The 18,183-nt window shown below is 45.4% G+C and overlaps 1 protein-coding gene across 7 annotated transcripts in view; it reads left to right on the top strand.

Moving 5' to 3' along the window:
- The first annotated feature begins 3,534 nt into the window (after nt 1-3,534).
- The window catches only part of aars2 (alanyl-tRNA synthetase 2, mitochondrial (putative)), a 113,752-nt gene continuing 99,103 nt past the window's right edge, over nt 3,535-18,183 (top strand). For 3 of the 7 annotated variants that reach the window (XR_015755074.1, XR_015755073.1, XR_015755075.1), the window contains exons 1-2: nt 3,543-3,815; nt 17,034-17,222. Coding sequence is in view for 4 of the 7 variants with exons in the window: in XM_043687379.2 (XP_043543314.2) it covers nt 3,570-3,815; nt 17,034-17,222 (435 nt within the window). In the remaining 3 variants the exon portion in view is untranslated. Of the gene's footprint in view, nt 3,816-17,033; nt 17,223-18,183 lie in introns of all 7 variants that reach the window. The other 4 variants (XM_043687379.2, XM_043687375.2, XM_043687378.2 and 1 more) reach the window with 4 other exon arrangements.

The following is an 18,183-nucleotide window of genomic DNA, read 5'->3' as shown; positions in this document are numbered from 1 at the left end:
GAAATGTGTGAAATCCACATTGATCCTGTGTGGTTGCAGGGTCCCAAGGTAGAATATGAGGCGTTCTTCCACCGGGCATCGGGTGACAAGGAGTTGGAGAGTTGGGTGGCAATGGGGGAGACCCAGGACCTGCATGTCCTTGATAGGGTGGGAGGGGGAGTTGAAGTGTTCAGCCACGGGGCGTTGGGGTAGGTTTCCCAGAGATGTTCTCTGAAACGATCCAAAAGTTGGCGTCCTGTCTCCCCAATGTAGAGAAGACCACATCGGGTGCAATGGATACAGTAGATGACATTGGTGGAGGTACAGGTAAATTTTTGTCAGATGTGGAAGGATCCTTTGAGGCCTTGGACGGAGGTGAAGGGGGAGGTCTGGGCGCAGGTTTTGCACTTCCTGCGATGGCAGGGGAAAATGCCAGGAGTGGGATGTGGACTGGTGTGTGTGTGGCAGCGTGAATCTGATGAGGGAGTCGTGGAGGGACTGGTCTCTCCGGAACACTGTTAGGGTTGGGGAGGGAAATACATCTCTGGTGGTGGGGTCTGTTTGTAGGTGGCAGACGTGACGGAGGATGTATACGGAGGTCGGTGGGATGGAAGGTGAGGACCAGGGGATTCTGTCCTTTTTGCGTTGGGAGGGGTGGGGTTCAAGGGCAGATGTGTGGAAAGTGGAGGAAATGTGTTGGAGGGCATTGTCGACCACATGGGAAGGGGAACATTGAGTTGGGAGGTCATGTTGCAACCAACAGGGCATTGTTTAGGCCACTTTTGGAACACTGCCTTCAATTCTGGTCTCCCTACTAAAGGAAGGTTGTTATGAAACTTGATCGAATCAGAAAAGATTTACAAGGTTGTTGCCAGGATTGGAAGGTTTGAGCTATCGGGAGAGGCTGAATAGGCCTGGCTATTTTCCCTGGAGCATCGGAGGCTGAGGGTGGCCTTTAAGATAGTTATAAAATCATGATGGACATGGATAGGGTAAATAGACAAGGTGTTTTCCCTGGGATGGGAGAGTCCAGAACTAGAGGGTGTAGGTTTAAGATGAGAGGAGAAAGATTTAAGTTGACCTAAAGGGCAACTTTTTCACACATAGAGTGGTGTGTGTATGGAACAAGCTGCCAGAGGAAGTGGTGGAGGCTGGTACAATAACAACATTTGAAAGGCATCTGGATGGGTATCTGAATGGAAAAGGTTTAGAGGGACGTGGCCAAAGGCTGGCAAATGGGACTAGATTAATTTAGGATATCTAGTTGACAAGGACTGGTTGGATCATGCAGTACATCTCTATGACTCTAGGTGACAAAGAAGCAGCGCTCCAAAATCTTGTGCTTTTAAATAAACGTGTTGTACTATAAACTGGTGTCATATTACTTCTGACTTTGTACAACATTGGCACCTCCACATCATGGTAACCAAAAACAAGCAATTATTGGGATTCCAACAGAATGATTAACTCAGAACATGATCAAGGTCAAACTTTCTGGTACCACAGTTAGTTTTCACGTTCTCCAATATTTCAAGTGATTCCCAAACTTTTCTGGCCGGAAAAAATCCAGATTGTGCTGCTTTGAAAACTAAATCCCAGTGCATTCTCACCATGGTATGTGAATTGAATCACATGGACTGAAGGGGACAGGCAAAGCAGGATTGGAAAAATGAGCTGCTTAGAAAGAGGAGGTAGCTTGGGTTCAATTGAGGTTCAGTTTCACGATGAAGAATGTTCTGGACAAAAAACAGAAAATGCTGGAGATCACAGCAGGTCAGGCAGCATTCATGGAGAGAGAGAACAAGTTAATATTTCAAGTCTAGATGACTTAATCAGAGCTAACAAGGGGGGGGGTCATTTACACAATAGTGGTCGGGAGGGATTGGCGTGCTGGAGGAGAAAAGATGTTGATAGTTCAGATTAAGTGATCGGAATGTAAGAATGGCAGAGCAATGATGTGTCTAACTGTTAGACTGGAAAGAACAGACAGTCCCACTGGGGTGGGGAGGAACAGGGTAAGGGTGACAGAGAATGTGAATTCCATGTGGGGTAAATCTGAGTTATTGGCAGTCACTGTGAAAGGAAATATCTTTATGAAAGTGAGTTTTGGCAAATACCTTGTTGAGCACCAGCAGTGAAATGGAAAGTAACGATGATGTGTATGGTGAATGAGACACTGGGAATTCCTTCAGCAGGAAGAGCAAAACCTCTTCAGGGTGGGAATTCTTCAAAGAGACTTGGAAGATGCCGAAATCTGAACTGGAATTTAATCTGAACTATCAACATCCTTTGACTCCCAGCACTCCAACCCTGTCCCTCCCACTATTGCATAAATGTCATCCCCTCCCCACTTCACTTCAGCTCTGAAGAAGAGCCATCTAGAAATGTTAGAATGCTCTGTCACCATGGATGCTACCTGACCCACTGTGATCTTCAGCATTTTTTGTTTTCAGTTCAGATTCCACTATCTGCAGTAACTTGCTCCTACATAGTGTTCTGAATGGACAAGTCCAGAGATCTCTGAATGAAGAGTCACATAAAGCAAAACAAAAGGAGTGTGTGACAATGTGATAATCAAAGTTGAAACTTGGCTGAGAATAAAATGTTTGAGGTGGGAGTGGGACAAAGAGCTGCAAAGAAAATGTATGTGAAAAGAATGCAAGCCAACATAAAAGGAAATCCAAAAACCATAAGTTATATATAGTAAGAGAAGACATGGAGCTATTAGAGGCAGAGAACATGTGTGAAGAATGAATATTCTCTTGACTGAGGAAAAAATGTTACCCAAGCCATCATAATGGGGGAAGGAGTTGACAGGCTTGTACACTGAGGGGATGAGCTAATATTGTTAAAGTGGAGTTATTGGGAAGGCGAGATGTACATTAACATTACTAAGTTACGAGGGCTTCTGTGCTGTGGTTTTACCACAAGACCGAGGGAAGCAAGGAGACACATTGCAGATATAATTTCTGTAACCTTTGTGGCTCTGGGCGGTAGAGGGCTATTATAATTTTATATCCTCGTCAAAATAAAATGGTGTTACGATAAGCCTAACAAATACAGAGCAATTAGTTCAACATTGGTGGGGAAAGAAATGGCAAACCAAGAGAAAATTAAGAGTCAGTCAGCATCATTAAAAAACACAAGTAATGCTGGATAAACTCAACAACTCTGGCAGCATCTGTGGAGAGAAAACAGAGAATGTTTTGAGTCTGATTCGAAGGTAGAGTCATCCCAGACTCGAAATGTTCACTTTGTTTTCTCTTCACAAGATACGACCAGACCCCCTGAGGAATTCTGTGATTTTTTTTCAGATTTGCTGTATTTTATTCACGGAAATTATGCAATTTAAAATATTTATTGTGTTGGTACATGTGAAATCAGAACTCGAATTCAACCACATCATAGGCACAAACATTACTGTTTGGTTAACGTGGGGTTGACTCTCGGAGTAGTTGTTCCACGCATCCTCGGCGAGCGGCGCTAGTCCTGGAGGACCAGCGATGGACACTGAGTTTTTGAGGAAGATGGCCGCCCTTGTCACTCCGTTCACTCCTTGTTTCGGGGGCGGCGGGTTTCCACGATCAAAGATGGCGGCGGTGCACCTGGTTTCTGCGCTGCGGAGGCGCGCGATCTGCCGTTGGGCCGCAGCGGGAGACCGGGCCAAGGGCGGAGACCGGGCCCAGGCCCGGGAGTGCGGGCAGAATGCCCGACACGTCCGCCAGACCTTCCTCCGCTACTTCCGAGACAAGCAGCGGCACCGGGAGGTCCGCTCGGCCCCGGTCATCCCCAGGGGCGACCCCAGCCTCCTGCTGGTCAACGCGGGCATGAACCAGGTGGGCGGCGGGAGAGGGAGGAGGGTCAGGGGGGTGGGGGGACGGGGAGACAGCAGGCTCAGGGTGGGTGTAACAGCGAGGTTGTGGGGAACGAGGGAGAGCAGAGTGGTGTAGGGAAAGACGGTAAGATATAGGAGCAGAATTAGGCCACTTGGTCATTTTCTCCTCTTAAAGTGGGTGCTAACACTTGCGTTGCCTTTCCAACTGCTGACTGAACTTGCATATTAACCTGAAAAGAATTCTGAACTAGGATACCTAATCCCAATGTGTTTCGGATTTCTGAAGCCTTTCCCTGTTTTGAAAATTATTCTTCGTATGAAAGGGAATAATCTTATTTCGTATTTCATTTGCTGCTACTTAGAGTCATAGAGATGTACAGCATGGAAACAGACCCTTCGGTCCAACCCGTCCATGCTGACCAGATATCCCAACCCAATCTAGTCCCACCTGCCAGCACCCGGTCCATATCCCTCCAAACTCTTCCTATTCATATACCCATCCAAATGCCCCTTAAATGTTGCAACTGTACCAGCCTCCACCACATCCTCTGGCAGCTCATTCCATACACGTACCACCCTCTGCATGAAAAAGATGCCCCTTAGGTCTCTTTCCCCTCTCACCCTAAAGCTATGCCCTCTAGTTCTGGACTCCCTGACCCCAGGGAAAAAAACTTTGTCTATTTATCCTACCCATGCCCCTCATAATTTTGTAAACCTCTATAAGGTCACCCCTCAGCCTCCAACGCTCCAGGGAAAACAGCCCCAGCCTGTTCAGCCTCTCCCTGTAGCTCAGATCCTCCAACCCTGGCAACATCCTTGTAAATCTTTTCTGAACCCTTTCAAGTTTCACAACATCTTTCTGATAGGAAGGAGACCAGAATTGCACACAGTATTCCAACAGTGGCCCAACCAATGTCCTGTACGCTGGCAACATGACCTCTCAGCTCCTGTACTCAATACTCTGACCAATAAAGGAAAGCAAACCAACGCCCTCTTCACTATCCTATCTACCTGTGACTCTACTTTCAAGGGGGTATCAACCTGCACTCCAAGGTCTCTTTGTTCAGCAACACTCCCTAGGACCTTACCATTAAGTGTATAAGTCCTGCTAAGATTTGCTTTCCCAAAATGCAGCACCTCGCATTTATCTGAATGAAACTCCACCTGCCATTTCTCAGCCCATTGGCCCATCTGATCAAGATCCTGTTGTAATCTGAGGTAACCCTCTTTGCTGTCTACTACACCTCCAAATTTGGTGTCATCTGCAAACTTAATAACTGTACCTCTGTATGCTCGCATCCAAATTATTTACATAAATGATGAAAAGTAGCGGACCAGCACCAATCCTTTGGCACTCCACTGGTCACAGGCCTCCAGTCTGAAAAACAACCCTCCACCATCACCCTCTGTCTTCTACCTTTGAGCCAGTTCCGTATCAAATGGCTAGTTCTCCCTGTATTCTATGAGATCTAACCTTGCTTCTCAGTCTCCCATGGGGAACCTTGTCGAACGCCTTACTGAAGTCCATATAGATCACATCTACTGCTCTGCCCTCATCAGTCTTCTTTGTTACTTCTTCAATAAACTCAATCAAGTTTGTGAGACATGATTTCCATGCACAAAGCCATGTTGACTATCCCTAATCAGTCCTTGCCTTTCCAAATACACGTACATCCTGTCCCTCAGGATTCCCTCCAACAACTTGCCCACCACCAAGGTCAGAGTCACCGGTCCATAGTTCCCTGGCTTGTCTTTACTGCCCTTCTTAAACAGTGGCACCATGTTTGCCAATCTCCAGTCTTCTGGCACCTTGCCTGTGACTGTCGATGATACAAATATCTCCGCAAGAGGCCCAGCAATCACTTCTCTAGTTTCCCAGAGTTCTCGGGTACACCTGATCAGGTCCTGGTGATTTATCCATATTTACCCGTTTCAAGACATCCAGCACTCTGTAATCTGGACGTTTTGCAAGATGTCACCATCTATTTCCCTACAGTCTATATCTTTCATATTCTTTTCCACAATAAATACTGATGAAAAATACTCATTTAGTATCTCCCCCATTTTCTGTGGCTCCACACAAAGGCCGCCTTGCTGATCTTTGAGGGGCCCTATTCTCTCCCCAGTTACCCTTTTGTCCTCAATGTATTTGTAAAAACCCTTTGGATTCTCCTTAATTCTATTAGCCAAAGCTGTCTCATGCCCGTTTTTTGCCCTCCTTTCCCTCTTAAGTATACTCCTACTTTCTTTATACTCTAAGGATTCACTCGATCTATCCTGTCTATACCTGACATATGCTTCCTTCTTTTTCTTAACCAAACCCTCAATTTCTTTAGTCATCCAGTATTCCCTATACCTACCAGTCTTCCCTTTCACCCTGACAGGAATATACTTTTTCTGGATTCTCGTTATCTCATTTCTGAAGGCATCCCATTTTCCGGCCGCCCCTTTGCCTGCGAACATCTGCCTCCAATCAGCTTTCGAAAGTTTTTGCCCAATACCGTCAAAATTGGTTTTTCTCCAATTTAGAACTTCAACTTTTAGATCTGGTCTATCCTTTTTCATCACGATTTTAAAACTAATAGATTATGGTCGCTGGCCCCAAAGTGCTCCCCCATAAGGTCACCTGCCTTATTTCCCAAGAGTAGGTCAAGCTTTGCACCTTATCTAGTAGGTACATCCACATACTGAGTCAGAAAATTGTCTTGTACGCACTTAACAAATTCCTCTCCATCTAAACCTTTAACACTATGGCAGTCTCAGTTGATGTTTGGAAAGTTAAAATCCCCTACCATAACCACCCTATTATTCTTACAGATAGTTGAGTTCTCCTTACAAGTTTGTTTCTCTATTTCCCTCTGACTACTGGGGGGTCTATAATACAATCCCAATAAGGTGATCATCCCTTTCTTATTTCTCAGTTCCATCCAAATAACTTCCCTGCATGTATATCCGGGTATATCCTCCCTCAGCACAGCTGTAATGCTATCTCTTATCAAAAATGCCACTCCCCCTCCTCTCTTGCCACCCTTTCTGTCCTTCTGTAACATTTGTATCCTGGAATATTAAGCTGCCAGTCCTGCCCATTCCTGAGCCATGTTTCTGTATTTGCTATGATATCCCAGTCCCATGTTCCTAACCATGTCCTGAGTTCATCTGCCTTTCCTGTTAGGCCCCTTGCATTGAAATAAATGCAGTTTAATTTATTAGTCCTACCTTGTCCCTGCCTGCCCAGACTGTTTGACTCACTTCTGTTCTCAACTGTACCAGTCTCAGATTGATCTCTTTCATCACTATCTCCCTGGGTCCCACCCCCCACTTTGCAAGTTTAAATCACCCCAAGCAGTTCTAGCAAATTTCCCTGCCAGTGTATTAGTCCCCTTCCAATTTAGGTGCAATCCGTCCTTCTTGGACAGGTCATTTCTACCCCAAAAGAGATTCCAATGATCCAAAAGTGTGAATCCTTCTCCATACACCAGGTCCTCAGCCATGCATTCATCTGCTCTATCCTCCTATTCCTGCCCTCACTATCTCGTAGCACTGGGAGTAATCCAGATATTACTATCCTTGAGGACCTTTTTACATTTCTGCCTAACCCTCTGTAATCTCCCTTCAGAATCTCAACCTTTTCCCTTCCTATATCGTTGGTTCCAATGTGGACAATGACCTCCTGCTGGCCCCTCTCTCCAGTGAGAACATTCAGCACCCTCTCTGAGACATCCTTGATCCTGGCACCAGGGAAGCAACACACCATTCTGTTTTTTTTTGCTGCTGGCCACAGAAATGTCTGTCTGTACCTCAGACTAGAGAATCCCCTAATACAATTGATCTCTTGGAAGCTGACATACCCCTCATTGCATTGGAGCCAGTCTCAATACCAGAAGCTTGGCTGTTCGTGTTATGTTCCCCTGAGAATCCATCACCCCTACGTTTTCCAAAACAGTATACCTGTTTGAAATGGGTATATCCACAAAAGACTCCTTCCCTTCGGTGCCTTCCTCTCACCTTTCCTGGAGTTAACCCAACTATGTGACTGTATCTGAGACTTTCCCTTCCCCTTCCTGTAACTGCCATCCATCACATACTGTTGCTGTTGCAAATTCCTCATCACTTCTAACTGTCTCTCCAACCGATCCCATTCGATCTGATAAGATTCGCATCCAACAGCATTTATGGCAGATATAATCCGCAGTAACCCTTAAACTCTCTTTAAACTCCCACATCTGACAAGAAGTACATATCACTGTACTAAAGGCCATTTTTGCTCCTTCACAATCTACAGACCCAGAAAATAACACCGTCTTATTCCTCTACGAAACACTGCCCCAGGTTAAATTAATAGTTATGGTTTATATTTTAAGTTTAATCAAGAGACATATCTCTAAAAACATATAATCAAGAAAGAACCTACTCTACTCACTACTGCAGCCTTTCTATTGGACACACTTAAAACAACGATTAACTTATCTGATTCTGTGTTCTGAACTTTGCCCAAACAAGTTTCTCCAAGATTAGTTGTGAAATTCACTGCTTGTTAATTTTCCCAGACACACTCCGATGTCCAGTGATACATGAATTCAAAACAGCAAAGGCAGTAACTCTGCAGGATCTCTCGCTCGCACTCACTCACTCGCTCTCTGTCTCTCTTGGTTCAGTTCCTTCGCCATTTGTTTGTTTGCCGTTACTATCCTCCAGCCTCATTTTCCAGCAGTACAATGCCCACTCTTAGTTCTCTCTCAACTTTTACATATCTTTAAAAAACCCTTGCAATCTTCTTCCACATTACTAGCTTACTTACCCTCATATTTCATCTTCTCCCATCATATTGTTTTTGTAGTTGTCCTGTGCTCATCTTTAAAGACTTCCCAATCCACTGACTACCCTCTACTCTTCACCGCATTGTATTCTTTATTTATTGATTTGATGCAATCCGTGACTTCTCTCGTCAGCCATGGTGCCATGCCCTCCCATTATATGTTTCTTTTTCTTTGGGATGAATTTCTGTTGTGGCTCCCAAATCATCCCCAGAAACTCCTGCCATTGCTGCTCCATTGTCTTCTGTGCTCGGCTCCCCTTCCAAGCAACTCTGGTCAGCTCCTCCCTCATGTCTTTGTCGTTACCTTTACTCAATTATAAGACCATTACAGCTGATTCCAGCTTCCTCCTCAAACTGCAGGATGAATTCTGTCATAGTCACTGCCCTGTCGGAGTTCCTTCACCTTAAGCTCCCTAATTAAGTCTGTCGTCTTACACATCATTAAAGCTCATAATTGCCTGCTCCGTATTGGGCTCACTGGCTGCTCCAAAATAAAACCATCTCATGGACATTCCACAAAAACTTTTTCATGGAAACCACTAACAAGCTGGTTTTCCCAATCCACCCGAATATTGCAGTTCCCCATGATTATTTAATGGTGCTTTACTTACATGCCTTTTCTATCTTGTGTTTTATTTTCTGCACCACATCCTGACTACTACTTGGTGACTTGTATGTAACTCCCACTCGGGTCAGTTTACCTGTGCAGTTCCTCAGCTCTGCCTGCACAGATTCTATGCCTCCCACCCTATGTCACTTCTTGCTCTCGATTTAATTTCATTTACTAACAATGCAACGCCACCCCTCTGCACATTTGCAAGAAGGAGAGATAGGAGCAGGGTGAAAGTGAGAATCAGTAGCTGGGGTGGGGGAGAGCAAATGTGGGAGCAGCATGGGGGTTGTCAAGGTAGAAGGAGATCTATCTCAGCCTCCATATACTCAATGACCTACCCTTGAAAGCCCTCTGCCATAAAGAATTTCACAGATTCACTCCTCTGAGAGAAGAAATTCCTCAACCTAATTCCATCTCTTAATAAGTGATCCCTTGTTTGGAGATTAGGGAGTCTGGCTGCAGACTCTCCCACAAGGGAAAACAACTTCTCCATATCAACCCTGTGTAGAAGGAAAAAGGGCAGCAGATACATGGGGACATCATAACCTACAAGTTCCTCTCCAAGCCACTCACCATCCTGATTTGGAAATATTGCTGTTCCTTCAGTGTTGCTGAGTCAATATCCTGGATCCGTCTGCCTGGTTGCATTGTGGGTCTACCTACTGCACCTGGACTGTAGCGGTTCAAGAAGGTAGCTCACCACCACCTTCCCAGGGGCAACTAGGGTTGGACAATAAAATGCTAGGTGAAAGTGAGGACTGCAGAGGTTGGAGCTCAGAGTTGAGAGTGTGGTGCTGGAAAAGCACAGCAGCCAGGCAGCATCTGAGGAGCAGGAGAATTGACATTTCGGGCATAAGCCCTTCATCAGAAATGAGGCTTGTAGGCCAGGGTGGGGGGGGGGGGGAGAAGCTGAGAGATTAATGGGAGGGGAGTAGGTTTTGGAGGGGGAGGGGGGGTCAGTAGCTGAGAATGCAATAGGTAGTTGTAGGTGATAGGTTGGAGAGGAGGGTGGAGCGGACAAATGGGAAAAGTCATGGACAGGTCAGGAGGGCAGTGCCGAATTGGAGGCTTAGATAATGTGGGGGGGGAGGGGAATGAGGTCACTGTTGAAATCTATATTGATCCCATGTGGTTGCAGAGTCCCAAGGCAGGATTTGAGTCGTTCTTCCTCCAGGCATCGGTCGGTAAGGGTTTGACGATGGAGGAGGCCTGGGATCTGCATGTCCTTGACCGAGTGCGAGGGGGAGTTGAAGTGTTCAGCAACGGGGCGGTGGGGTTAGTTGGTGCAGGTGTCCCAGAGATGTTCTCTGAAACGATCTGCAAGTAGGGAAATCGCAATTTCCCTTCCACATGATTGACGATGCCCCCCAGCGCATCTCCTCCACTTTCCGCGCCATTGCCCTTGAACCCCACCCCTCCCAACGCAACAAGGACGGAACCCCCCTGGTCCTCACCTTCCATCGCATCATCCTCTGCCACCTGCAAATGGACCACACCACCAGAGATATATTTCCCTACCCCTATCAGCGTTCCGGAAGGACCATTCCCTCCTCGACTCCCTCGTCAGGACCACGCCTCCCACCAGCCCATACCCCACCCCTCACCTGCGTCCAAGGCCCCAAAGTAACCTTCCACATCTGACAGAAATGTACCTGTATCCCCATCAATGTCATCTACTGTATCAGTTGCACCCGACGTGGTCTCCTCTACATCGGGGAGGCAGGATGCCAACTTGCGGATCATTTCAGAGAACTATCTCTAGGACACCTGCGCCAACCAACCCCACTGCTCCATGGCTGAAGACTTCAACTCCCCCTCCCACTCTGTCAAGGACATGCAGGTCCTGGGCTTCCTCCATCGCCAAACCCTTGCCACCTGGAGGAAGAATGCCTCATATTTCACCTTGGGACCCGCAGCCACATTGGATCAATGTAGATTTCAACAGTTTCCTCATTTCCCGTCCTCCCACATTATCCCAGTCCCAAGTCGCTAACTCAGCACCACCCTCCTGACCTGTCCATCACCTTCCCCATCTATCCGCTTCGTCCTCCTTTCCAACCTATCGCCTTCTTCCCTCACCTTCATCTACCTATTGCATTCTCAGCTACCTTCCCCCAACCTCAACCCATAAGCCTCATTCCTGATGAAAGGCTTATGCTTGAAACGTTGATTCTCCTGCTCCTCGGATGCTGCCTGATCTGCTGTGCTTTTCCAGTACCACACTCTCGACAATAAAATGCTGGCCCAATCAGCAGCACCCAGATCCAGTAGTGAATTAACATGTCAAAATATTAACTCTTCTCTCCACAGATGCTGCCAGACCTGCTGAGTTTCTCCAGCAGTTTCTGTTTTTGTATGTTTCAGACTTTCAAATCTTTATTTTATTATACCCCCAAGAATCTTGCATGTTTTGATAACACCTTTCATTTTTCTAAATTCCAATGAGTACAGGCCTAACGTATGTAACCACTTCTCATAAGACAGTCCCTCCATACATGATCTCAGTCTTGTGAACCTTCTCTGGACTGTCTCCAATGCTGATATGTCTTTGCTTAGGTAATGGGCCCAAGACTCTTCACAGTATTCCAACCATGTTCTGATTAGTGCCTTGGAGCTTGTTTAGTTTTCTGAAAAGTTCCTACTTTTATATTTCATTCCCTTTGAAACAAACGCTAACATTCCATTTACCTTTCATATTATCTGCTGAAATGGATGCTAGCTTTTTGTCATTCATGGATGAGAAGTCCCAAATTTCTCTTCTGTAGCTGTCTGCAATCTTTCTCCATTTAAATAATATTCAGCTGCATTATTCTTCCTGTCAGTGTGTAACCTCACATCTCCCATGTTCTATTTCATCTGGAAAAGTTTTGCCCTTTCCCTTAACCAGTTTGTATCCTTCTGCAGACTCTTCACTTGCAATACATAGATCTACACGTTTGTGAGCCAAGTGCTGGAAAGTGGGATTAGAATATTTAGGTGTTATCTTTTGACTGGTGTAGAATAGATGGACTGAATGGCCTTTTTTTGTGCTATAAACCCGTGACTCACCATTTGCCTCCTACCTATTTTTGTGTTAACTGCAAATTTGGCCAAAGTACATTTACTTCCCTCATAAGAGTTATTAATTTATATTGTCAATAATTATGGCCCCACCATTGAACTCAATGGCATAGCACTAGTTACAAGTTGCTACCCTGAAAATGCCTCCTAACTCCCTTCCTAACTCATCCTAACTCCGTGTGTCCTAGTTAGCTAATCATCGATCAGTGGTAATATCTCACCAACACATTGTTCTGTTATCTTGTGAGAAGCCTAATGTATGATACCTTGTCAAATCCAAATATGTTACATCCTCTGCTTCCCCTTTATTTATTCTGTTTGTTAACAGGACATAGAAGCAGAAGTAGGCCATTCAGCCCATCTAGTCTTCCGCTATTCAATGAGATCAAGGCTGACCTGATTATAGTCGAGATCAGAGTGGTGCTGAAAAGCACAGCAGGTCAGGCAGCACCTGAGGTGCAGGAAAATCAACATTTCTGGCAAAAGCCCTTCATCAGGAATGAGGCAGGGAGCGTCCAGGGTGGGGAGATAAATGGGAGAGGGGTGGGGCTGGGGTGAAGGTAGCTAAGAGTACAGTAGGTGAATGAAGGTGATAGGTCGGAGAGGAGGGTGGAGCGGATAGGTGGGAAGGAAGATTGGCAGGTAGGACAGGTCATGAGGACAGTGCTAAGCTGGCAGGTTGGAACTGGGGTAAGGTGGGGGGAGGGGAAATGAGGAAACTGGTGAAGTCCACATTGATGCCCTGGGGTTGAAGTGTTCTGAGGCAGAAGATGAGGCATTCTTCCTCCAGGCATTGGGTGGTGAGGGAGCGGCATTGAAGGAGGCCCAGGATCTGCATGTCCTTGGCAGAGTGGGAGGGGGAGTTGAAATGTTCAGCCACTGGGTGGTGGGGCTGATTAGTGCGGGTGTCCTGGAGATGCCCTTAAAGTTGGTGAGTCTACTATTGTTCCAGGCAGGCTATTCCACGCCCCTACTACTCTGAGGAAAGAAACTACCTCTGACATCTGTTCCATATCTATCACACCTCACTTTAAAGCTATGTCCCCATGTGCTAGCCATCACCATCGGAGGAAAAAGCTCTCACTGTCCACCCTATCTAACCCTCTGATTATCTCATGTCTCAAGTCACCTCTCAACCTTCTCTCTAACGAAAACAGCCTGAAGTCCCTCAGCCTTTCCTCTTAAGACCTTTCCTCCATACCAGGCAACATTCTAGTAAATCTCCTCTGAACCCTTTCCAAAGCTTCCACTTCCCTCCTATAATGCGGTGACCAGAACTGTACATAATACTCCAAGTGCGGCAACACCAGAGTTTTGTAGAGCTGCAGCATAACTTCATGGCTCTGAAACTCAATCCCTCTACTAATAAAAGCAAATGCACTGTATGCCTTCTTAATAATCCTGTCAAACTGGGTGGCAACTTTCAGGGATCTACGTACCTGGACACCGAGATCTCTCTGTTCATCAACACTACCAAGAATCTTACAACTAAACCAGTACTCTGCATTCCTATTACTCCTCCTAAAGTGAGTCACCTCACACTTTTCCGCATTAATCTCCACTTGCCGCCACTCAGCTCTGCAGCTTATCTATGTCCCTCTGTGACCTACAACATCTTTCAGCACTATCCACCACTCCAATGGCATTCATGTTATCTGAAAATATACTAACCTATCTTTTTATGCCATCATCATTGACATTTATAAAAATGACAAATAGCAGTGGCCCCAAAACAGATCCTTGCAGTACACCACTAGCAACTGAACTCCAGGATAAACATTTCCCATCAATCACCACCCTCTGTCTTCTTTCAGAAAGCCAATTTCTTATCCAAACCGCTAAATCGCCCTCAATCCCATTCCTCCATATATTGTGCCTACCGTGGGGAACCTTATCAAACACTTTACTGAAATTCATATACACCACATTAACTGCTTTACCCTCATCCAACTGTTTGATGGCCTATATCTCAGTATCCTCCTCGACAACATTGTCTTTTTCCAGTGTGAATACTTATATTTTAAAAATTGATTTAGCGCTTTCCCCTTCTCAAAGAACTCAATAAGGTTTGTGAGGCATAACCTACCCTTCCTAAAACGATGTTGACTATCCCTAATCAACTTATTCCTTGCTAGATGATTATAAATCCTATCTCTTATAACCTTTTCCAACACTTCACCCACGACTGAAGTAAGGCTGGCTGGTCTATAATTACCAAGGTTGTGTTTACTTCCCTTCTTGAGCAAGAGAACAACTTTTGCTATCCTCCTGTTTCTGGCACTATTCCTGTAGACAATGATGACATAAATATCAAAGGCAAAGTCTCTGCAGTCTTCTCCCTGGATTCCCAGAGAATCCTACAATAAATCCCATCTGGCTCAGGGGACTGATCTATTTTCACACTTTCCAGAATTGCTAACACCTCTTTGTGAACCTCAATCCCATCTAGTCTTGTAGCCTGTATCTCTGTATCCTCCTCGCCAACATTGTCTTTTTCCAGTGTGAATACTGAAAAGAAAATTCATTTAGCGTTTCCCCTATCTTCTTTGACTCCACGCACAACTTCCCACTACTATCCTTCATTGGCCCTAATCTTATTCTAGTCATTCTTTTAACTCCTGATATACCTATAGAAAGTCTTGAGGTTTTCCTTGATCCTATCCGCGAACGATTTCTCATGTGTCCTCCTGGCTCTTTTAGCTCCCTCTTTGTCTTTCAGGCTAACCTCTAACTCTCAAGCGCCCAAACTGAGCCTTCATATCTCATCCTAACATAAGCCGCCTTCTTCCTCTTGACAAGAGCTTTAACTTCTTTAGTAAACCATGGCTCCCTTGGTCAATAACTTCCTCCCTGTCTGACTTATCAAAGACACACAGTAGCTGTTCCTTGAATAAGCTCCACATTTCAGTTGTGTCCATTCCCTGCAGTTTCCTTCCTAGGCATCCTAAATCTTGCCTAATCGCATCATAATTGCCTTTCCCTCAACTATAACTCTTGCCCTGCAGTATATACTATCCCTTTCCCTTTAAAGTAAACATAACCAAATTGTGGTCACCTACCTCCAAATCTAACACCTGGCCAGGTTCATTACCCAGGACCAAATCCAATGTAGCCTCACCCCTTGTTGGCCTGTCTCCACGATGTGTCAGGAAACCGTCTGCACACATTGGACAAAAACTGACCCATCGAAAGTACTTGAACTATAGTATTCCTAGTCAATATTTGGAAAGTTGAAGTCCTCCATAACTACCTTGTCACTCTTGCTCCCATTGAGAATCATCTTTGCTATCCTATCCTCTACATCTCTGGAACTATTTGGAGGCCTACAGAAAACTCCCAACAGGGGTCCTTTCCTTTCCTGTTTCTAACCTCAGCCCATATTACCTCAGTAGACGAGTCCTCAAATGTCCTTTCTACACCTGTAATACTGTCCTTGATTAACAATGCCACCCTCGTTCCCCCTCTTTTTACCATCTTATCTCTTCTTTCTTAAACATCTAAATCCTGGAACCTACAACAACCATTCCTGTCCCTGCTCTATCATTATCTCCGAAATGGCCACAACATTGAAATCCCAGGTATTGACCCATGCTGCAAGTTCACCTACCTTATTCCGGATGCTCCTGGTGTTGAAGTAGACACACTACAGACTAACTTCTTGCTTGCCGATGCCCACTTGCGACCTTGAAACTTTATTTCTGACCCTACTGTTCTCAACCTCCTGTATACTGGAACTACAATTTAGATTCTCATCCCCCTGCTGAATTAGTTTAAACTCTCCCAAAGAGCATTTGCAAATTTCCCCCCTCCAGAATACTGCAACCCCTCTGTGAAGACTATCCCGTTTTTTAGAGGTCCCACCTACCCTAGAAAGAGCCCCAATTATCTAAAAGCCACCCTCTGCACCATCCCTGTAGCCACATGTTCAACTCCTCTGTCTCTCTCTCTTCCTTGCCTCGCTAGCACGTGGCATGGGCAACAAACCAGAGATGATGACTGTTTGTTTTAGCTCTAAGCTTCCACCCTAGCTCCTTGAATTTCTCCCTTAAATCCCCATCTTTCTGTCGACCTATGTCGTTGGTGCCTATGTGGACCATGACTTGGGGCTGCTCCCCGTCCCCGTCAAGGATCCTGAAAATACGATCAGAGACATATGAACCCTGGCACCTGGAGGCAACATACCAACTGTGAGTCTCTGTTGTTCCCACAGAACCTCCTATCTGTACTCCTAAATATGGAATCCCCAATGACTAATGCTCTGCTCCTCTTCCCCCTTTCCTTGTGAGCAACAGGGACAGACTCTGTGCTGGAGACCTGTGCCCCTTGCTTACTCCTGGTAAGTTGTTTTCCCCCCCCCCTCCCCCAACAGTATCCAAAAATAAATTATATTTGTTATTGAGGGGAATAGCCACAGGGGATCCCTGCACTGTCTGCTGGTTCCCTTTCTAACCCATCTACGTTCTTCTTGTACCTGACGTGTGACTACCACCCTGTAACTCTCAATAACCCCTTTCACCTTCTGAATGATCCTAAGTTCATCTAGCTCCAGCTCCAGTTCCCTAGCACGGTTTTCAAGGAGCTGGAGTCAGGTGGACTTCCCGCAGATGCAGTCAGCAGGGACACTAATGGTGACGCTTACCTCTCACATTCTGCAGGAGGAATATTCAATTGCCTGAACCTCTATTCCCACTATTCTAAATGTTTTGATGGTTATCTCTCTCTATCCGTAGTTTAAGCCCATCCTCCTGGGCACAGTGGATCCTCGATCTCCCATGGCTCAGTACCAGCGTGTTGTTAATAGCCAGAAGTGTGTGCGTGCTGGCGGCAAACACAACGACCTGGAGGATGTAGGCCGAGATCTCTATCACCACACCTTCTTCGAGATGTTAGGCAACTGGTCTTTCGGAGACTACTTCAAGGTGAGGGAAACACGATGGGGTGAGCGAGCGAATTTTCAAGATGGGATAAAGGAGCAGAAGAGAGATTGAATTGGGTATTTTAAAAAAAGCATTCCTGGGCTATAGATTTCATTGTGGCTTCCATTTATTGCTCATCCCTAATTATAGTGTCATAGAGATGTACAACACAAAAACAGACCCTTCGGTCCAACTCGTCTTTGCTGACCAGATATCCTAAATTAATCTAGTCCCATTTACAAGCATTTGGCCCATAACCCTCTAAACCTTCCTATTCGTATACCCATTCAGATGCCTTTTAAATGCAGTAATTGTACCTGCTTCTGCAACCACCTCTGTATGAAAAACTTGCCCCTTTGGTCTTTTTAAAACCTTTCCCCTCTCATCTTAAACCTATGTCCTCTAGTTTTGGACTCCCCCACCCCAGGGAAAAAGTTTTGTCTATTTACCCTATCCATGCCCCTCATGATTTTATAAACCCCTATAAGGTCACCCCTCCGATGCTCCAGGGAAAATAGTCTCAATCTATTCAGCCTCTTCCTGTAGATCAAACCCTACAACTCTGGCAACATTCTTGTAAATCTTTTCTGCACCTTTTCAAGTTTCACAACATCCTTCCTAGATGCCTTTGAGAACATGGTGGTGAGCTGATGCAGACTAATATTCTGAGGATGTGGGTTCGAATCCCACCAATACAGGTGATAAAATTTGATTTGAATAAAAATCTGTAATTCAAAAGCTAATGGTAACCAAGTAACCATTGTTGAAGAAACCCATTTTGTTCAGTAATGTCCTTTATGGAAAGAAATCCTTACGTGGTCAGGCTATCATGTGATTCCAGACCTATGCAATCTGATTCATTCTTAAGCAGGCTCTGAAATGGCCCCAGCAAGCTATTCCGATCAAGAAGCAATTAGAAGAGGGACAATAAATGTTGCTCCACATTCTGTGAATGGTAATGAAG

The sequence above is a fragment of the Chiloscyllium plagiosum genome, unplaced genomic scaffold, assembly GCF_037043375.1.
Source record: "Chiloscyllium plagiosum isolate Xiang-an unplaced genomic scaffold, Cpla_swu_hap1 HiC_scaffold_3, whole genome shotgun sequence".
NCBI lineage: Eukaryota > Metazoa > Chordata > Chondrichthyes > Orectolobiformes > Hemiscylliidae > Chiloscyllium > Chiloscyllium plagiosum.
The sequence above is the reverse complement of the archived record's forward strand: the minus strand, read 5'-3'. Positions and strand labels throughout refer to the sequence as shown.